Source organism: Myotis davidii, unplaced genomic scaffold, assembly GCF_000327345.1.
Source record: "Myotis davidii unplaced genomic scaffold, ASM32734v1 scaffold167, whole genome shotgun sequence".
NCBI classification, from domain to species: domain Eukaryota; kingdom Metazoa; phylum Chordata; class Mammalia; order Chiroptera; family Vespertilionidae; genus Myotis; species Myotis davidii.
Window position 1 is genome coordinate 2,265,318 of NW_006300048.1, and position 20,524 is coordinate 2,285,841.

The 20,524-nt window shown below is 36.5% G+C and overlaps 1 protein-coding gene across 16 annotated transcripts in view; it reads left to right on the forward strand.

Annotated features, from left to right (window-relative positions):
* The window catches only part of UBR2 (ubiquitin protein ligase E3 component n-recognin 2), a 137,596-nt gene that overhangs the window by 88,002 nt on the left and 29,070 nt on the right, over window positions 1-20,524 (forward strand). For 9 of the 16 annotated variants that reach the window (XM_015572187.1, XM_015572178.1, XM_015572177.1 and 6 more), the window contains 18 exons: window positions 2,038-2,099; window positions 2,750-2,860; window positions 3,498-3,563; window positions 4,323-4,445; window positions 4,577-4,640; window positions 5,607-5,731; window positions 7,805-7,857; window positions 9,389-9,509; window positions 10,261-10,309; window positions 10,721-10,875; window positions 11,853-11,955; window positions 14,187-14,296; window positions 14,405-14,485; window positions 14,803-14,981; window positions 15,724-15,923; window positions 18,097-18,190; window positions 18,724-18,885; window positions 20,309-20,412. In XM_015572187.1, coding sequence (XP_015427673.1) covers window positions 2,038-2,099; window positions 2,750-2,860; window positions 3,498-3,563; window positions 4,323-4,445; window positions 4,577-4,640; window positions 5,607-5,731; window positions 7,805-7,857; window positions 9,389-9,509; window positions 10,261-10,309; window positions 10,721-10,875; window positions 11,853-11,955; window positions 14,187-14,296; window positions 14,405-14,485; window positions 14,803-14,981; window positions 15,724-15,923; window positions 18,097-18,190; window positions 18,724-18,885; window positions 20,309-20,412 — 1,962 coding nt within the window. Of the gene's footprint in view, window positions 1-2,037; window positions 2,100-2,749; window positions 2,861-3,497; window positions 3,564-4,322; window positions 4,446-4,576; window positions 4,641-5,606; window positions 5,732-7,804; window positions 7,858-9,388; window positions 9,510-10,260; window positions 10,310-10,720; window positions 10,876-11,852; window positions 11,956-14,186; window positions 14,297-14,404; window positions 14,486-14,802; window positions 14,982-15,723; window positions 15,924-18,096; window positions 18,191-18,723; window positions 18,886-20,308; window positions 20,413-20,524 lie in introns of those variants that run through there. The other 7 variants (XM_015572180.1, XM_006776343.2, XM_015572179.1 and 4 more) reach the window with 6 other exon arrangements.

Below are 20,524 nucleotides of genomic sequence, written 5' to 3' on the forward strand. Positions count from 1 at the left end.
TTTTTCTGCCTTTAAAAATCTGGTTGTTTGAGTGGTAACTGATGCTGATAGTTATCCACAGAGAAAATAGTCAATACTCTGAAATGTACCATTTTCTGCCTACCTTTTTAACCTCCCTCAGCTCTCTCAGTGAACTTTTTTTTTTATCCTTATCTGAGGATATTTTTTTCATTGATTTCTAAAATAAAGTGGAAGGGAAGGAGGATCAGAGGAGAGAAAGAGAAACATTGATGTGAGAGAGACACATTGATTGGTTACCTCCTGCACACGCCCCTACCAGTGCTGGGGAACCTGAAACAGAGGTATGTGCCCTTGACTGGGAATTAAATCCGCAGCCCTCTAACCACTGAGCAAAACTGACCAGGGCTGTCATTGAACATTTTTGAGCATTCTGTCTCACTGTGTTTGACAAGCCTTGGCCTGAATGCTTATAATCTAATTGGAGAGCTAAGTAAGCATATCCAAAACAGTTCAAGAACAACTTGGAGTGTGTGCTAATGGAGCTTGAGTGGCAAATGCTGAGAGTACTGTATATGTTATTAGAATGAGATTCATAATGCAAGTCTTCTTGGATGAGGAAAGCCTCAAACCAGGCTTGACCAAGTGGCCAATATCTATAATAAAAAAAGCGTAATATGCTAATTAGACCAGATGTCCTTCTGGATGTCCTTCCTTCCAGATGAAGCCATGATAGGCGGGGGCTAAGCAGCCCATGGCTGGGCGGGTAAGGCTCTTGCACAGATTTCGTGCATCGGGCCTCTAGTTTATTGATAAAATTGTAAAAAGCATTGTCTGTTTATACAACATAAACAGGACAATTAATTCTTAGTTAACAGAATTATCTAAGGTGCCGGGGTCCAACCCCAGCAGGTCCAGGGGTTCCCAAAGGTGTAGACGGAGTCGGCAAAGAAGGAATGACACGGAGACAGCATTCAGATGATCATCATAGTGAGGTTCTCTAGCCAAGTTCTATGTCTAGGTTCTTCAGCAAAGTTCTGGTTAGGATCTCCAGTCAGGTTCTCTTGCCAATTTCTGTAGTCAGGTTCAGTCCAGGATCTTTTGCCATGTTCTCTCCAGCGAAGATCTTCTGTCTCTAGGTTCTGTGTAGGTTCTGTCTTCTAAGTTCTGTCTTCTAAGTTCTGTCTCTCGGATCCTCATCTAAGTTCTGTCTCTCTGTCTTGTTACATCTGTATTTATACCAGTTGATCCCAATCCTATCAATCTCTATTCCAAAGGTTAGGGCGTTTCTTATCTCCATTCCAGGGAGTAAAGATTATGTACATAAGCATGATTGTTCGTAGTTAAAGTGATTAATTACCCGCCTGGCAGTTAAGAGGTTTTATTCCCTCCCTAACTTCAGGGGAAAATCCCTACCTGGGGAAACAACCTTTCTCAGAGAGGTGACCTTGGTTAAAACACATAGTGCCAAGAATGTGACCAAACATTTTAAGAACAGTATGCCATATATGCCAGGTCCCTTGAAACAGCAAGGATGGACCGGCTCCCGGCACTAAGGTTGAGCTATGAATGAGCCCTTTGCATTTAGGAAATAGAGAGCTTTGATCCTAAACTGGAAGTTCTGAAGAACTTAATTCTGAGGTTAACATCAATACAGTGAATCCCAGGGCCAGTTTCTCTGTTCAGTTTCTAGAAGGATCTTGCACTACAATACTTCAAATGGGAAGAAACTCCATTACCAAGTGAAATATGACTGTTAACGTTGGCAAACATATATAAGTTACTTTGATAGTTATATGTCTGCTCTTGCTATGTTTCTGTGCCTAACATTTACTTAGAAAATGTCATCAGTGTATGTTGGTACATGTAATTAAGGCTAGTTCCAAGTGTGCCTTTGATGCAGAGGTTCGTGAGAGGAAGGCTTTATTTATTAGTGTAATTCATTCTATATCATAATTTGTAGCATGATAGGTTCTCAAAGAGAAAAGAAGTTATCTAAAGTGAGTGATTATTTAGGGGGTTTTTTCTCCTAAAGAGTTTCACTTATAAAAATACATTTTTGTTTGTTCTTCCATGTAGGTTTGCACGTGTTATTAAGCAAAAGTGAAGTGGCATATAAATTTCCAGAGCTCCTACCTCTAGTAAGTAGTACTAACTTTAAAAGTAAATGCCTATTTATTATGCTTCGTGTATTTGAAATCATTTTGGAACAAAGTTTATTAGTCAGGGTTCTCCAGAGAAACAGAATCGATAAAGAGAGAAAAAGAAGAGTGTGTGTATGCGTGCTCACGTGTTTATGTATGGAGAGAGGAAGAGACTTAGAATGATTCATTGTAAGGAATGGGCTCATGCAGTTATGAGGTCTGGCAAGTCTGAAATATGGCTGCAGGGCAGTTTGACAGGCCAGGCCAGATTCCCAACTTTGACATTGCAGTCTGAGGCCCAAAGGCAGTCTGGAAGCAGAATTTCTTCCTGTTTGGGGGGACCTCAGTCTTTTATCTTAAAACCTTCAGCTAATTGGATGAGGTCCACCCCCTGTTATGAAGAATAATCTGCTTTATTCAAAGACTACTGACTTAAATATTAATCACATCTACAAAATAGCTTCAGAGAAACATCTAGCCTGGTCTTAAAAAATGGTACCATGGCCTAGCCAAGCTGACATAAAACTAACCATCACACAAACATACTTTGAAAGAATTTTAAGTTGTGTTTTATTTAAAACTTCAGTCTCTATCAAACAGTATTCTTCAGCATTGAGACCTTTGTGTTTCTGTTTTTGTATATACAGAGTGAACTCAGCCCACCCATGTTGATAGAACACCCTCTTAGATGCCTTGTTTTATGTGCCCAAGTACACGCAGGAATGTGGAGGAGAAATGGGTTCTCTCTGGTAAACCAGGTAAGTGTCTTAATTCTATGGAGATTTTTCAATTCATTCCTTGGCTTCTGTGAAGGATGTAATTTTCAATGTACTTAGTCATTAAAAGTTGTACCTATATTAAAATTATTTGAGAAGATAAATATGTTAAACCAAAAAGTTTTTAAAACTTTTATCTATACTTTGTCAAGAAACAATATTAAGGTAGGAGTGCACTTTTCTTGATTCTTTATTTGCAATCATTTTTAGGACAAAGTTAGATATTTAAAAAAATTAAAATTCAGATTTTTATCTACTTAAATTAGGTTTAACGATAAAATTTCTGTTAGTATAACTCCAAAATTGAGGTTTTAATTTTTAAACCTCACCAAGGATTGATATAGGTCCCCCCCCCCCCATTTTTCTTAGCTATGAACCTTATAGAAATAACTTTGTTGAGAAATTCAGAAAGTTGGATCCAAAATGTGAACCATGGAGTGACCACTGTAATATGGAAATTTTTAATTCATTAATCTTTATTAAGAGTATTGTTGCAGAAACCACATTGTGTGCGCATGCACACTTGCCCAAAACCCATTTGCTCTTTCGGAATGTGGGGAGAGGATGGAGCTGCACAAATGAAAGCCTATTTACCCAATATAATGAATTTTTTTTTTAGATTTATTACTACCATAATGTGAAATGCAGACGTGAAATGTTTGACAAGGATATAATAATGCTTCAGGTAATGAATTAAAAACATTACACTTAAAGGTATGGGGAGTATTTTTTTTCTTATTAATTCCATAGAACCCAAACACTTATAATCACTCCCAGGTCTAATAACTCTAGTCTAGCCCCATCTACTAAACTCCAAACTTATATGACTAATGGGCTATAGAACATTTCCATCGAGATTTTTGGACACATTTCAGATTTAACATGAACATATTCAAAATATAACTCTTACTTCCTCCATACCTCCTTCATCTCTTGAGTTTTCTACCTTGGTGAAATGTTCAACTATCATATAATTGTTAAAGTAAGTAACCTGAAAGCTATCCTTTCTTCATTTCTCTCTGGCTAAAAACCCAACCCCTTAAATTGATTTCCAAGAACTATGATACTTAACTATGTTAAAACTCCCTGAATTTGCCATGAGGGAACCCTGAAATAAAACTTTAGAATAGAATCCAGAGGGATACAGTTAATTCAAAGCATTAAGAGAAAAGAGAACATAAAATCCACATTATTCTGATGTATGGATTTAGGGGTTTGTTTTGGTTTGTTTTGTTTTGTTTTGTTTTGTTTTACTAGCTTAGATTCCTGTCCACACGTAAAGCTACCACAAGTAGGGAATGGGGTTAAATGGGTTTCCATCTTTTATTGGGATTGGTGAACAAGTAAGCAGCTTTCTCTTGTACAAGCCAAAATATTTTTCACTAATTGTTTAATAGGGCTTTTGACCTTCCTCTTTTTCTTCATCTAAAAAAAAAAAAAAAAGACAGGTGTCTCCATGATGGATCCAAATCATTTCCTGATGATAATGCTCAGTCGCTTCGAACTTTATCAGATTTTCAGTACTCCAGACTATGGAAAAAGACTTAGTTCTGAAATTACCCATAAGGTAAGAGTATGTTTCATGAGACCACAACACATCATTAAAGAAACAGCTTTCGTTTTTTTATGTTAATCATTGAAATAATACAGTATCTTCATTCTTATCTCTGAGCTTTATTCCCCCACCACTTGTCACAGGATGTAGTCCAGCAAAACAACACTCTGATAGAAGAAATGCTGTACCTCATTATAATGCTGGTTGGTAAGTCTGAATTGTTTTGAGACGTTTGCAAATGATATTGGCTATTGTGGTAGCATGTAGTTCAGAGTTTCTAAACCATGTTTCTTTTGTTTGGGTGGTTACTCAGTTTTAGGGGAAGGAGATTTTTCTCCCCTCTGCTTACTGTAATGGTGAGAGTAACAACGCTGTTGCTTCGGGAAAAAGAGAGTGCAACTGCTGAAGCAGGATACTGTGAAAGACTCTTAGTGTTGTGGAGTGGGGGAGCAGGAGAATTTAGCTAGCAAGAATAGGATAGTTAGGAGCTATTTACTGTTACTTTATATCTTAGCTATATTTCCCTCCATGGTTTGTGGTGCAAAAGTGACATATTGACTTCAGACATAACAGTTCCGAGTTAACAGAGACCTATAGCTAGTCGATGCAGATATTTTATTGCCTATATTTTCAGTCCTGTTGCCTCCATCTTTGCTATTCTTTTCTTCTTTACCTTCTTCTACCTCCCCTGGTATTTCAGACTCTAAAGTCTATATCACAGAGACTCCTGGCAACTATCAGGAGGAGATACCAGTGAAGGAGGTATTAGAAGATGATATCTCATTTGCCACTAGATAGGACTCAGAGGAAGGCTCTCCTTCCCTGCTACCATGTGGCAGGTGGCATGAAAGCAGTTCCCTAGACTACTGGTACAACTATTGCTGTACCAAGTCTTTACTGTATCTAATCCCGTCCAACCTTCTGATTCTATTCTTTCAAAATTGCAACCAAAGTTCTCGCCACTGTCTAAAACCTGCACTCAGCAGTTGTTCCTGAGACTCAGAAGTACAATTGGGAGCTCCACTCCCCTAGCTCGTTGCTAGGCCAGTCATTGCTTTTCCATTATACAGAAAGAAAAATATATTGTGTTGTGTGAATTATAAGTATATGTCACATAAGTATTATATTTATGTTAAATGTGTGTGTGTGAGTATACTTTTTCATTGTTAACAGGAGAGAGATTTAGTCCTGGCGTTGGACAGGTAAACGCTACAGATGAAATTAAGCGAGAGATTATCCATCAGTTGAGCATCAAACCTATGGCTCATAGTGAATTGGTAAAGTCTTTACCTGAAGATGTAAGTACCTACATTTTTAAAAAGAAAATTATAACAGTCTTTTTCTACCTATCAGTCTTAGTATTTATAGATTTACTTTATATACCTTTTCCACAATTCGAGGACATGTATAACTCAAGTCACTCTTACTAGAAATAATCAGAAAAAGAGAATACTAGGGACTGGAAGTGGAAAGCAGCATAGGAACAGAATATTTTACAGTGAAGCTTTGAAAGAGGTAAGTAGCTGAATAAAAGTAAATCTAGTCCTTGGAAATGAAGTATGTTATATAAAAATGATATCCATTAGAGGGAGGTTACTATAGGATCTTTAGTACAAAGTTGACATGGATAGAGTATTTTGAAGAAGGGAGTAAGAAAAACCTACTCAGCTGTGTTGAGTAAACTAACATTTTCCAGAACCTTTTCCTTCTGAAGATTCCTTATTGAACCATTTCTCTTTTTAGTGAATGTAAAATGGTAACGCACATGGGCTTTCATAGGTTAATTATAATGATTTTCCCTCCCAGGATCATAAGTGCTAAGCCACCTATTTTTCAGCCAAGGGCTTTTTAGAAACCCCAAAGTTAAAGTTGGGAAAGGACTTAATTTTCATTGAGTCTTTTCAAAATGTTTTCCCAAATGTTAAATATAGATAGAAACTTTGAACTCTAGTTTCATTCTTCTAGGATTTAAACCTGTACTGTTGCATCGGAATCCTTCCTTTAAACTTCGCATTATGAAAACTTCTGAAGCTCTGTAGAAATAGAAAACATAAAGAACCCATCACTGGCTTCAACAGATGGCCAGTCTTGTTTTATCTTTACCCCAACCCCTCGTCCCTACACCCCACTGGATTATTTTGTAGAGGTTTACCATTTCATCTATTAATAGCACTGTACATACCTAAACCAGTTTTTAACCAGGGATGATTTTGACCCCAAGGGGACCTTTGGTACTCAGGCAGGGTGTGTGTTGCTACAGGCATCCAGTGAGCATAGGCCAGGGATACTGCTTAACATTGTACAATATACAGGATATGTGCGTGCACACGTGTGAGCGCGCGCGCACACACACACACACACACACACACCCCATAACAAAGAATTAGCTGGTCCAAAGGTCAGAGTACCAATGTTGAGAAACTGATCTAAAAGAGAAGGGCTTTTAAGAAAATCTGTCTATATGTCATTAACACACCGGAAAGAAAACAACAGTAATTTTTTAATATCCCTAACTATCGAGGTAAGATAGGATTTTATTGTTCTTTAGCCCTGGCCAGTGATGCTCAGTTGGTTGAGCATTGCTCGTGCACTGAAAGGTTGCCAGTTCTATTCCTGGTCGGGGCACGTCGATACCAGGTTGCTGGGTTGATCCCTGGTAGGGGGCATGCAGCAATTGATGTTATGTTTTTCTCTCTCCCTTCTTCTCTCTAAAAATCAATAAAAAATTTTATTGAGCCCTGGCTGGTTTGTCTCAGTGGATAGAGTGTCAGCCTGCGAACTGAAGGGTCCCAGGTTCGATTCCGGTCAAGGGCACATGCCCGGGTTGCAGCAGGCTTGATCCCCAGTGAGGGGCGTGCAGGAGGCAGCCAATCAATGATTCTCTCATCATTGATGTTTCTATCTATCCCTTCCTCTCTGAAATCAATAAAGATATATTTTTTAAAAAATTTTTATTGATCTTAAAAAGAAAATTAGTTGTACTTTTTAATGCAAGAAATGAATCCTGAGTTACTAGATAAAGCAATTAATTTCAGTTAGACTTTAGAATAAGGAGTAATAAAATTTAAAACAGCATTTTAAAAGTGAATATGCCTTGCAACTATTCTTACCAAACATTTTTCACCAGAAAATTCTTTATTCACAGTATTCTTAGTAACATCTTACTATGAATGGGATATGATTTAGGAAATGTTATCTTACTGAACATAGATAAGAAATTAGTATAACTGCTTCACAAAACATTACAGTATTGTACACAAATTTTATTTAAATATTGTATGTACTTTGTTTTCATTTAATTCCTTTTGAAAGCTGTCACCTTGATTCCCTATGGTAATGACTTCTTTTTAATTTGTTTCCTATACCATTAGGAGAACAAGGAGACTGGCATGGAGAGTGTCATTGAAGCAGTTGCCCATTTCAAGTGAGTTTACTTTATATTTTTTCTCATTCATTTTTTTTATACATTCATTTTTTTAGAGTGCTTCATTTGATGGAACTGAGAATGATATTGTTGCCTTCAGAGAGTAACATTTCCAAATACATAATTCACAACTATATTTCTCACTGACTTTTTATTATCTAGCCCTGTGCTCAGCAACTTAAAGTAGCGTTACGAAGATTTTCACTGTATTCAGAATAGGTGTTCATAGCTTTAGATAATTAAAATTAACCTGAGCAGATGATGTAAATAAATGCATTAAGCTTCCTTAAAATTGCTTTCATTGTTACATTTGAATGTGCCACCTAAGCTGTGGAATGGCCTCTGAGTGCTGCCGTCTCTGGTGTCCAGTGTGTGGCCCATTCAGTAAACTAGTTTATCCCCATAAGGTTGTGGAGGCAGTGTCTTAATCCTCCTTCTTCCTGGTCCCCATCCCAATGGCAATGTCTTTATTTTTGTCACTTATGAAGACAAGACACACTTTAAGAAAAAATATACATATATAGAAAATAATTCTTTAAATCCTAAAATTGTACCTACTTTTTTCTACTTGGTATTGCAGACATCTTTACATGTCAAAATATAGAAGTTAACATCATTTTTAATGGTGTTCTATTGTTTGGAGATGTCATTATGTGTGTAACCTATTCCCTGTTAGACTTTGAATTGTTGCAACTGCACCGCCATCAGATTCACTTGTCCAGTTAGGGTAAACTCAATGTGGATGTGCTAGATAAAATGGATACATGTAAAGTGTGGAATGTAGATTGCCAATTTCATCCACAGAAAGGAGTCCCAGCCCTAGCTGGTTTGGCTCAGTGAATAAAGCATCAGCCTGGGGACTGAAGGGTCCTGGGTTCAATTCCGGTCAAGGGCACATGCCTGGGTTGCAAGCTCGATCCCCAGTAGGGGGCATGCAGGAGGCAGCCAATCAATGATTCTCTCTCATCATTGATGTTTCTCTCTCTCTCTCTCCCTCTCCCTTCCTCTCTGAAATCAATAAAGATATATTTTTTAAAAAGGTAAGGAGTACCAGCTTACACTCACCAGCAATATATGAGAGTTCTGGTTTTTGTTGTTATGTTGTTGTTTTTTTAATGTATTTTTATTGATTTCAGAGAGGAAGGGAGAGGAAGAGAGATAGATAGAAACATCAATGATAAAAGAGAATCATTGATTGGCTGCCTCCTGGGGATCGAGCCTGCAACCGGGTATGTGCTCTTGACTGGGCTCAAACCTGGGACCTCCTGGTTCATAGTTGGACACTCAACCACTCCTAAGCCTTAGGAGTACCCTAATTAAGTTAATAACAGTGTACCTACCTACATAGTTTAAGTTTAAAAAATTTGGCTCTCAAAAGAAATTTCAATCGTTGTACTGTTGATATTTGGCTCTGTTGACTAATGAGTTTGCCGACCACTGAGCTAGGGCAATAGTTCTGATTTTTTATTCTGTTATCTAAGACTATCTCATGAATTAGTCATTAGTATGACTTTAGTAATAGTATTTTAAGGACCGTTTTTCCCCCTAGGAAGCCTGGATTAACAGGAAGAGGCATGTATGAACTGAAACCAGAATGTGCCAAAGAGTTCAGCTTATATTTCTATCACTTTTCAAGGGCAGAGCAGTCCAAGGTAATTGGAAAAATTAAAAGTGTACTGGGGAAGGGTTGGGTTGGGTTGGGTTTTCCTGTTGTTTCAGTCTAAGCAAAATTTACTGCTTTTCACAGAGTAAAAAGGGATACATTTTTATTGTAGGAAAGTTGGAAAATATAAAAAGATACAAACAAGAAAAGACAAGTTATTTATAACACCACCTAACATTTTGGGTGTCCCCGCCCCCAGTGTTTTGTGATAGATATATAAGATCTATATGATAGTGTACATACCCACACACATATAACTGTATTTTATTGGCCTTTGAAGACAAATTGACAACCTGTATTATAATCAGTTTCTTTTATACGCATTTCAGAATTGCTACAACTTAGCATTGCGCCTTTCCAGAGTGAGTTAGGAATTTTCCTAATTATTCTTAGCTAGTTAAATTTTGCCTTTTAGCAGTCTACTCTTAAAATACTTTTTCAAGAAATGGCGTTAAATAAAACTTAAACATTAAGTTTTTGTTTGGTTTTTGATGCATGTCATAGCATTCAAACCTAAATAGTTTTTGGTTGTACATGTTTCTCCTCCATTGTAAAGCAAAACAGAACCCATTGTGGGAGTGGGGGGATTAACCTTGATATATCAATGGGGGAATTGAAAAACTAAAGATAAAAATCTTCTGAAGTCAGAAGATAATATGACAAAGATTATGTCAGTAGTTTCAGATATTAGGCTGTTTTGTATTACTAATTTCCTGTCCAAATTACTTTTCTTTTATTAGGCAGAGGAAGCTCAACGGAAATTAAAAAGACAAAATAGGGAAGATACAGGTATTTTTAATTTTTCCAAAAATCTCATGTCAGTCTCTTAGTTATTAAAATTGTTTTCTGTTGACACTGATGTTTATCCTGGTGAAGTGGAAGATCTAAATATAAGCTTCCCTAGTGAACATTCACAGGACTAATAAATATATTAATATAGAAATCACCTATACTGAGTCATCTCTTGCTTAATGGTTTTATCTCAGGTTTTAAGAAATTTCTAGAGAAAAGAAAGCCTTTCCTTTGTACTGCTATTTATGAAGCTGTTTTTAGGCATTTGACTGTCCTTAAGGTAAAATATAGCTCTAAGATGCATGTTAATGAATAATTCTTTGAGTGAAGACTATCAAACGTATCTAATAAAGAAATAGTTTTTTAAGCATGTTCTACAGAAGAAACCAATAATAACTTTATTTTCAGCGCTTCCACCTCCAGCTTTGCCTCCATTCTGCCCTCTGTTTGCAAGCCTGGTTAACATTTTGCAGTCAGATGTCATGTTGTACATCATAAGAACAATACTGCACTGGGCTGTGGAACATAATGGATATGCCTGGTCTGAGTCCATGTTGCAAAGGGTAGGTTTGAAGACATTTATTATTTATATCTTTTGTAGTAAAAGCCAAAATACTTTTGTCAGTATCTGTACACAGAACATTTAGGACAAATGTAGTGTTAGTTACCTTAATTTAAAATATATTGTTACTGCTTTTGTGTCTGCCGATAAAATACAAGCCTGACAGATTTTTTTAGACCACATGGTTGTGATTATCTTGGTCCTGTTGGCCAATCTGTCTCTCATTGACTGGTCCTACTGTAGCGGTTGCTGCCTGTCATTCAGGCTAACCAAGTTTTAGCACATCTGACAACCACAAGAGCCCTATGTCTGAGGACAGGTGCAAAGACACCACGCACATATCTGCTTCAAAAATTGGAAAGCACGGTATGAGCAATCAAAATACAGGTAGAGTCAGTGTAGTAACATGTTTTCTTAGAAGTCTGGTAATTAATTTTTTGAGATATACTGAAGAACTCTGAATATCTTTGTAAATTGTAGGGTATTAGAGATAAAAGTATGTGTCTTTCTGAGATGATTAAGATTTTTAGATACAGAAATTAAACTAAGTTGTATTGTAGACTAGATAATTACATGGTAGATGTTTGCAGCTATAATCATTTGGCCATTGATTCTTAGAAGATTTTTTAAGACTGTAGGGATTCGGTTTCTGTACTCTAGGCTTCCCTAGACCTAGAGTAATCTCAAAGCTTTTTAAGTCCTGGAGTTGCTGGTCACATATGGAAATAATTTTAACTTACCCTAAGCATTTGCAGTTGAATTTTCTTCTTAGCTAAAATAGAAATTGTTCCCTTGCTTTATTACAAAATGAACCGTAAAGTTTGAATTTAATAAAAATTAATACTTCGAATTGTTTTTATTGCACTTAATCATTAATACTTTGATTTTTCTTTTTTTCAATACTAAATTCTTTTTTGTTATTTCTGATAAAAATATGCACTTTTGTTTACTAAAAGTTACAAAACCTGTTTATTTGAGGTGTTACATTTAATTGGAATGGCACTACAAGAAGAAAAACAGCATTTGGAGAATGTCATGGAGGAGCATGTAGTAACATTTACCTTTGCTCAGAAGATATCAAGTATGTATACACTTTTTACTAAACTAACTCAAAATAGCAGTGATTTTAAATATGTAAGATAGCCTTTTATTTGATCTTATAGGAAATCCAAATTTGAATATATATTTGAGGCTATATATAATATTCATTTGTGTAGTAAAGGTATTGTATCAGATCCTGATATATTTTTTATAAAAATATTTAGGCTCTATATGTACTTAAAATATATGAATTTTCATTCATAAACAGGAAAATTAAATCGAGTGTAGCTCATACATTTTAAACTCTTAAGATACACTTTTTAAAACACAAAGTATGCTATATCAGGACTTCACTCTAAGTTGTTGATGTTATTTTATAAAAATATATTGAAGATAATAAAGTTAGTTTTAAAGGATTATATTATTTTATATAAAGTAATGTGACTTTTAAAAGGCCAAAGAGGTTTTTTTAGCTTTTTATTCAAAATATCAAACATAGTTACATTGAAAGAGTTGTAAATAATCATATACCTACCACCTGGGCTCAGTATATGTGCTACATTGGCTTTTACATTTGCACACTTTTTTGAACCATTTATTTCGGACATCATACCATTTTACCTCTAAAGAGAGCCTTTTCTTTATAATTTTCAGAATAAGCAGTTGGTCTGATAATTACCTGCAGGGGTGGCAACTGTGACTCTTTTTGCTTAGGGTTGTCTTTGTTTTTATCTTACTTGTGGGTTGTTCTTTATTCAGTGTTTTATAGTCCGTTATAATCAGTACTAGAGGCCCGTTGCTTTTGGGAACAAAAGATGACTGCCCCGGGCTCATCTTGTACTCTCTCTGCCCCAGACCACCATCAACCATTTGCTGAGGTGTTTAAATGCTGAGATGGTAAAATAGGCGTCTATGAATTCCCCGATTGCAAGGGATTATATTTATAGCTTTGTTTAGTGTTGTGTTCTCTGCCATTTCCTCCTAAAAGATGATGACTGAGAATATCAGGTTCTACTGGGAGGTGGGCAGGAATAGTCCTGTGTGCTCACAGATCTCCATTTTCCCCCTTTGCCCTCACCCAGTTAAGTGGGAGGAAGAGAGGAAACTGCCTCTTTTCACTGAAAACTGTGGTCTTAGGTGCCAGCCTTTCGCTACTGTTCTCTGCCAGTATTTCTTTCTGTGTATTAACATTGCCTTTTCTCTTCTTTATCACCAGTGCTTTTACTTTAAAATAACCACATAGAAAACTTCCTAATTTCATTAACTCATCTTTTGACGATCTCAGGTTCTCCCTCCCTGCCCTCCTCTCTTTTCTTCCTCTCAACAATCATTTTCTCTGAACATTCCTCATATTTCTCTCTAAACATTTCAAATAATTAAAACACATTATTTAAAGCCAGATCCCTAATCTCTAGCCACAGAATTTTAGGTCTGGAAAAATATGAAAGATCACATAGTTCAATCTCTTCTTTTAGGAAAGAGGAACAGTTTGCTAGAATGGTAACACTTAAATCAAGAAAATCAGTAATTATAATGGGGCGTAAAGGGAGAAATATGTATTACTTTCAGTAATAAAGATTTTAAAAAATAAAAAGGACATGTATAAGAAAACTCAGTAATTGGGCATTTCTTAATATAAAACCAAAATAGCTAACGTTGGATTAAATGTACTCTTAATAATATAGATTTGAGCCCCGATGGGTGTTGTTCAGTGATTAGATCGTTGGCCTGCCCACCAGAGGGTCATGGGTTTAATTATCCACCAAGAACATGTACCTGAGTTGCAGGTTCAATCCCAGATCCCTTAAATCAATAAAAACCTTTTTTTAAAATTGTGGACTTACCTTTCATGTCTTTTCCTCAAATAAAGAAATAATTCATAAAGAAAGAATTTTTTATATTTAGGTTTTATTAAAGAGAAGGTCACAGCAAATTGGTATATTTAAACACAAATGCACCCCTGTAATCCCAATTCATTTTCTTAGACTTATAGAATCTCAGGAAGACTTTTTAGCTGGACTTTAATTAATTAAAGTAATCATTTTGGTATAAGATGTCAGTTTTGAAAGATTAAAGCTTTCTAGTTGTTAACTTATTTGTGAAGTACAAATATGTCACATTCTTAAGAAGTACTGAAAATCTATAATAAGTAGAGCTGAAATAACTGATAGGCTCATGATGTTATAAGCAACTTCATTTATCTTGTGCATAGTAGTATGTGCTATGAAGTGCTAGCTGTTGTTATTGCGCCTTTTATTTTTTCTGCCCTAGAACCTGGTGAAGCACCAAACACCTCCCCCAGCATACTAGCAATGCTGGAAACACTGCAGAATGCTCCTTACCTGGAAGTCCACAAAGACATGATTAGGTGGATATTAAAGGTACAATTTTCTACATCACTCTTGTTTTTTGTGAGAAACATTAAATGCTTATTTTAAATTTTGATAATGTTTCATAGCTTCAGAATAACTGATGCTTTTTTTTTGTAGACTTTTAATGCTATTAAGAAAATGAGGGAGAGTTCATCCGCCAGTTCTGTGGCAGAGACAGAAGGAACCATAACAGAAGAGGTATAAAAAGTAGAGTGTGGTAACACCAAAAAATTGTCGCAAGTTCACTATTTAAATTGATCTGCAATAAGTTGATAGTTGATATTAGTCACAAAAATGTAAATTCCAAGAAAGGTGCCACTAGTCTATTTTTAATAGTTATAGTCTGCTTTTTTTTTTTAACATGTTAGGTTGATAAAGAAATCTTTTGTTTAGAAAAGTGAGATTGTAGAATAGTTTTTAATTAGTATTTACAATAAAGATATTTCTGGGGTTTTTTTGGGGGGCGGGATTTTCTTTAGCATTTAATGGTCTAATTAAATGAAGCATAATTTCAGAGTTCAAGAGACAAAGACAAGGCTGAGAGAAAGAGAAAAGCTGAGATTGCCAGACTGCGCCGGGAAAAGGTCATGGCCCAGATGTCTGAGATGCAGCGGAACTTCATTGACGAGAACAAAGACCTCTTCCAACAGACAGTAGCAGAGGAAGCCTCTAACTTTGCTGTTCTTGACAATAGGTAAGAATTTTAAAAATCAAAAATTTTCAATCTCTTGACCATTGATTCTCAACTGTGAAGGAATTTTTTTCCATAAAGTACAGTTTTTATCCTAAAGTAATTTAGAAGATTGATAGGTAAATTCTGTGGCCTCTAGTTAAAGGAATTAATCTTATAAATGAGTTTTTTAGTATATGAGTGTATCTCTAACTATAGATAATTAACGTGTATGCTTAAAATGTTATACAGAGACCCTTGTCACTCACAAAAGAATGAGTACACAGTGCCCTGGCAGGTGTTGCTCGGTGATTAGAGCACCAGCCACACACCAAAGGGTTGTAGGTTCAATTCCCAGTCAAGGGCACGTACCTGGCTTGCAGATTCGATCCCCCAGCCCCTGTCCAGGGCATGTGCAGGAGGCAGCCAATCGCTGTGTCTTTCACATCAGTGTTTCTCTCCCTCCCTCCTTTCCTTCCTTCCTTCCACTCTCTCTAAAAATCAATGGGAAAAAAAAAATCCTCTAGTGAGGATTAACAAAAACAAAACAAAGAGTGAGTACACGAGGCTCAGTTAACTGAGTGTATGGCTTCTGTGTTGCATATTGAAGGTTCTAAGGATTAAAGGAGATGGTTTGATAAATACGAAAGATTTCTGGCATTTTAAGTCATCAAAACCATATGTGTGCATACCTGGCAGGTATTGTTTTGTGATTATATAGAAACTTCTTGGGCTCGTTAATTATATTCATGACCTTTCATTACAGCCCTATGGTGTCAGATACAACACTTACAGCATTGGGCCCAGCACAAACTCAGGTCCCTAAACAAAGACAATTTGTTACCTGTATTTTGTGTCAAGAGGAGCAAGAGGTGAAGGTGGAAAGCAAGGCAATGGTACTAGCAGCATTTGTTCAAAGATCAACTGTATTATCAAAAAACAGAAATAAAGTCATTCAGGATCCAGGTAAGTCATAGCTTCATCCTCTCCTTTTAATAATGACTGCCGCCCTAGCGGTTTGGCTTAGTGGATAGAGCATCTGCCTACAGATTGAAGGGTCCCTGGTTCAATTCCAGTCAAGGGCACATGCCTGGCTTATGGGCTCCATCCCCAGTTGAGGGTGTGCAGGAGGCAGCCAATCAATGATTCTCTCTCATCGATGTTTCTCTCCCTCTCCCTTCCCCTCTGAAACCAATAAAGATATATTTAAAAAAATAATGACTGCCACCTAGTGTGTGTGGTGTACACAGAAATTTTATTAAACTAACAATAACTCCATAGTCTTGGTGGTATCTTCGACAGGTAACTTAGGCAGAAATTCCCCCACTTGACCGATATGGAAACATTGCAGAAGGCTAAATATTGTTTCTGAATTACACAGCTCGTAAATTCCAGGGATTCAAAGGAAAGTTTTTCTTTGTAATATAACATTAACACGCTTTGCTACTTAATCATTCTCATTCCTCAACACGCTTGTATATGAGTTGACACACAGGAATAACAATTATTTTGTCTCCTGGATAGATCCAAAGTGTACTGTCTTGAGAACAGTTGTGTGAGTTACCTAGGTGAGAAGCAACCCTTGAGTCAGACTCTGGCTTAGAGTAGTGATTGTATCTCAGATAGGGTTCCCCTGAAAGATTTTTTTAATTTTTTTCTCCCCAGAAAAATTCCTGAGATAGATAGAGATTGCCGTTTGGGACGTTTATTAGGGAGAGCCTTGGCATCAGCATGTGTGGGACCGGGAGAAGGAAGCAAGTTTGGGCACGGGAGAAGTTAAGCTGTCACAAAAGCCCTCACACAGTCCCATGGGCGCTCTGAGCTGGTTGGTCCTCCAGAGGCATGCTGAGTTGGGGCAAGGGGGCTGGTCTTCGTACCCGGAAACTGATCAGTGATTGCTTTGGGGGTCCTCTGGAAAGAGGTGTGACCTTGAGCAAAGCAGTCATCCCTTACAGAGGAATGACAGAGAGTGTCTTCCTACTGCTGATGGAGTAAGCCATCATTCCTGCAGAGGCGTCTAGCTGCACGTTACTGTGTCCACCAGAGACACTTTGTCTCCCCTCTCAGAGTTGTTCATGTGTGCATATGCTTCAGCAATACCAGTAAGTTTCTTGAGAGTAGAAACTGTCTCTGGACTTGCCAAAGGCAAGCAAGTGCCTTCCACGCTGTAGGACTGAGAGGAGGTTTGGAAACTCACTGGTAAGATTGCCTTTTCTCTGTAAGGAAGTCGCTTAGTGTGACGGCCAAGCACCCAGTTAGGAAAGATTGGTCCGTTCGCATCTTTTGAAATGGTCATTTGAACCAGGTGATTTATAATTTCATTCCAGATCAAAGAGAAAGTTGCCAAGTTTATTTATTTTGTTATTTCATGAAGAAAAAAACGTTGGCTGGCTGTAAGCAGATTTTCTTTATGCTGTGATATTTTCACTGTTCTATCAATCAAATTGAAACTTGAGTAATTCTTTCTATAATGTTATAGAATTTCTAGGATAATACTAATTTACTGTACACAGAGAACTCGAAATATTCCAAAAGAAACCAGGCACCCATATTATGGTTGTCTTTAGTTTTCATTTCCTTTGAATGTTAAAAATTAGCACCAGAGCAGAAACTGATTTTCCCTTTTCCCCACCTCTGGTCTGGGCCGCTGTCCTGGATATTTTGCTGCTGCTTGGACCCTGGTCCAGTGATTGGGGTTCTTCTCTGCATGGGTTGTCATTAGGCAGAGCCTTCTCTAGGGGGTGCCCCGTTGCTGCCAAAACATCTGTTTTGCTAGAGATCACTGTGACCCAGCTGCCCTGAGGTGTTAAATGCAGCCCCATGAAGAGTATCCCTTTTACTGAGCTCGGGGCTTCTGGAGGGAATGGGAGTCTCTCAGTGCCCTGAGAGTATGAGATGTTTAAAAGCTTAGATGTGCTTAAATACAGAATTCCAATTTTATTTAACAATTTAGGGATGTTTTATTTGCCCAGGGTGATGAAAGTTAAAGGGTCCTGCTTTCTAAATAATCCAGGGTCTTGCATAAATCATTGGTATCTCAAAGGAAAGGAATAAACTAGCATTTCATTTCAAGTTTACAAGCCCTTATCAAGGATTTCACAAAAACTAAAAGCTTGGGTTTTGTTTGTTTGTAATGCAGAAAAATACGATCCATTATTCATGCACCCTGATCTGTCCTGTGGAACACACACTGGTAGCTGTGGACACGTTATGCATGCCCATTGTTGGCAAAGGTAATATATTCTTAATATTGGTAAGAAAAGCTATTCAGAGGTTCAAAATTGAATTTTTATATATAGGGAATTCCATTCTAGAAAAGGGGAAAAAGAACTAAAAATGTTAAAAACTCCACATCACTGCCTAATAAATAACAATTAAAATTGAGTTGCTTTGTCATACATATGAAGGAATGACAAATTTCATAGTATATCAGCTATATTTTTTAATGTGGGGATCTATGTCCACTAACAAACTAGATGAAGAAAATATTTTTACAGTGTACTTGTTACTTCCTGAGGTTGCCATGGCTCCCTACACTAAGTTGGGATAACTGCACATTTTCCTGTTTTAGAACTCTTAGAACCCATTCTGATCATTAAAGCAACTCAGAAATTAAAGCACCAGTATTATAAATAATTCCGTTCATGTTAAGATTTTTATTTTTGCATTATTTGTGAAAACAAATTATTTAAAAGATTGAGGCTTATGGTACTTACTGAAAAAAATTACCGTTGTTTTTGATCCCTCATGTTTTCTAATTGTAAAGGTATTTTGATTCCGTTCAAGCTAAAGAACAGCGAAGGCAACAGAGATTACGTTTACATACAAGCTATGATGTAGAAAATGGAGAATTCCTTTGTCCCCTTTGTGAGTGCTTGAGTAACACTGTTATTCCACTGCTGCTTCCTCCAAGAAATATTTTTAACAAGTAAGTTTTGGCTCATAAAATCTTTATAGCAAAGCAATAGTTGCCTTTGAAGATAATGAAATAATAAGCCCAGAGGGGGGAATCTAGGTAATTGTATAATGTTTTCCAGATACTTTCCAAACTTTTTATTTAGTCATTTCTTCTAGCAGGCCTATAAAATATTTTGGTTTTTAGAAAGAAATAGGCCAAAAATTAACAATTTCTTGTTTATCCATAGACACTATAGAAAATTCCTTTGTATTCATGGAAACTGTCTTTATTTCTAGGATCCTGCTTACTTTTCAAGAGATGCTCAGTAAATTGATAGAGGAGAGAACAGAAGCTCAAATGGACTTTATTGAATATTCTAACAAATATAATTTTTTTGCAAATTATTGGCTGATAATAGCTTCAGGAGTTGGGCCAAAACAGTGAAAATCCCTTGGTGTATTTAAAATTGAAAGTTTTTGTCATTTCAAAAATTTTAGGGTGCTTCTAGTTAATAGGTGTGACTTATTTCAAAATATGGATTTAATACTGTCTACTATTTAAATCTGATTTTCATTTCTCAATTTAGACTTATGGTATCTACGTGAACAAATACTAATTTAAGTTTTATGAATATGAATCTATTAATTTTAGAGAGGAAGGGAAAGGGAGAGAGAGATAGAAACATCAATGATGAGAGAATCATTGATTGATTGCCTCCTGCAGGCCCCACACTGAGGATCAAGCCCGCCAAGTAGGCTTGTGCCCTGACTGGGATTCGAACCGTGACCTCCTGGTTCATAGGAGCCTTGCAAGCTCATGCTTTTTAATCACAAAAGGAAATCATGGTATTGACTTATCTGTAGTTGAACTGATAAATTAATCATTGTTAGATTAAGGATTCACTACATAGAAGGAGAAAAAAAACACCTTTGTTGGATTTCACCTCACTTTGGTGGTTTAAGTTTTGTATTTTTTCTCATAATAGCCAATTTGGGCATAATAATGAAGAATAAAGGCTTTGGAGTGTGATATGACTGGGTTTGAATGCCAGATCTGTTCCTTAGATGGCCTAGTCAAGTTAGATAGTGCTAAACCTCAGTTTCCTCATCTGTAAAATGGGGATAATAATATAACTGGTTTCATTAATATTTGAGGATTGAATCTAATATTGTTAAATGCTTTGCTAAGTGCTTGTCACATAATAAGCACTCAGTAAATAATGGTGGTGGTATGAGGACTGTAATATTTCAGAAATACTTGCAAATTCCAATACTGAAAAAAGCGAAGTTTTTGACAAATAATGTTATTAGCATCATAGTAACAAATAATATACTTCTATTTTCATTGGCAAAAATATGCTTAAAATATTAGGCTCATGATCATTTAAGGAGTCTTTATATCTTAACTAAGCAACAACAACAAACTACTAAATACTTTTTATAATTTTTTCTAGCAGGTTAAATTTTTCAGACCAACCAAATCTGACTCAGTGGATTAGAACCATATCTCAGCAAATAAAAGCATTACAGGTTCTTAGGAAAGAAGAAAGTATTCCTAGTAAGTTCTGATAATCTGCTTTCATTTTTCCCTAAAGTCCAGAAAGAATTGTTTAAGATTGTTATTTTATTTTATTGTTAACTAGGGGCCACGAAATTCGTGCACTGGGGGG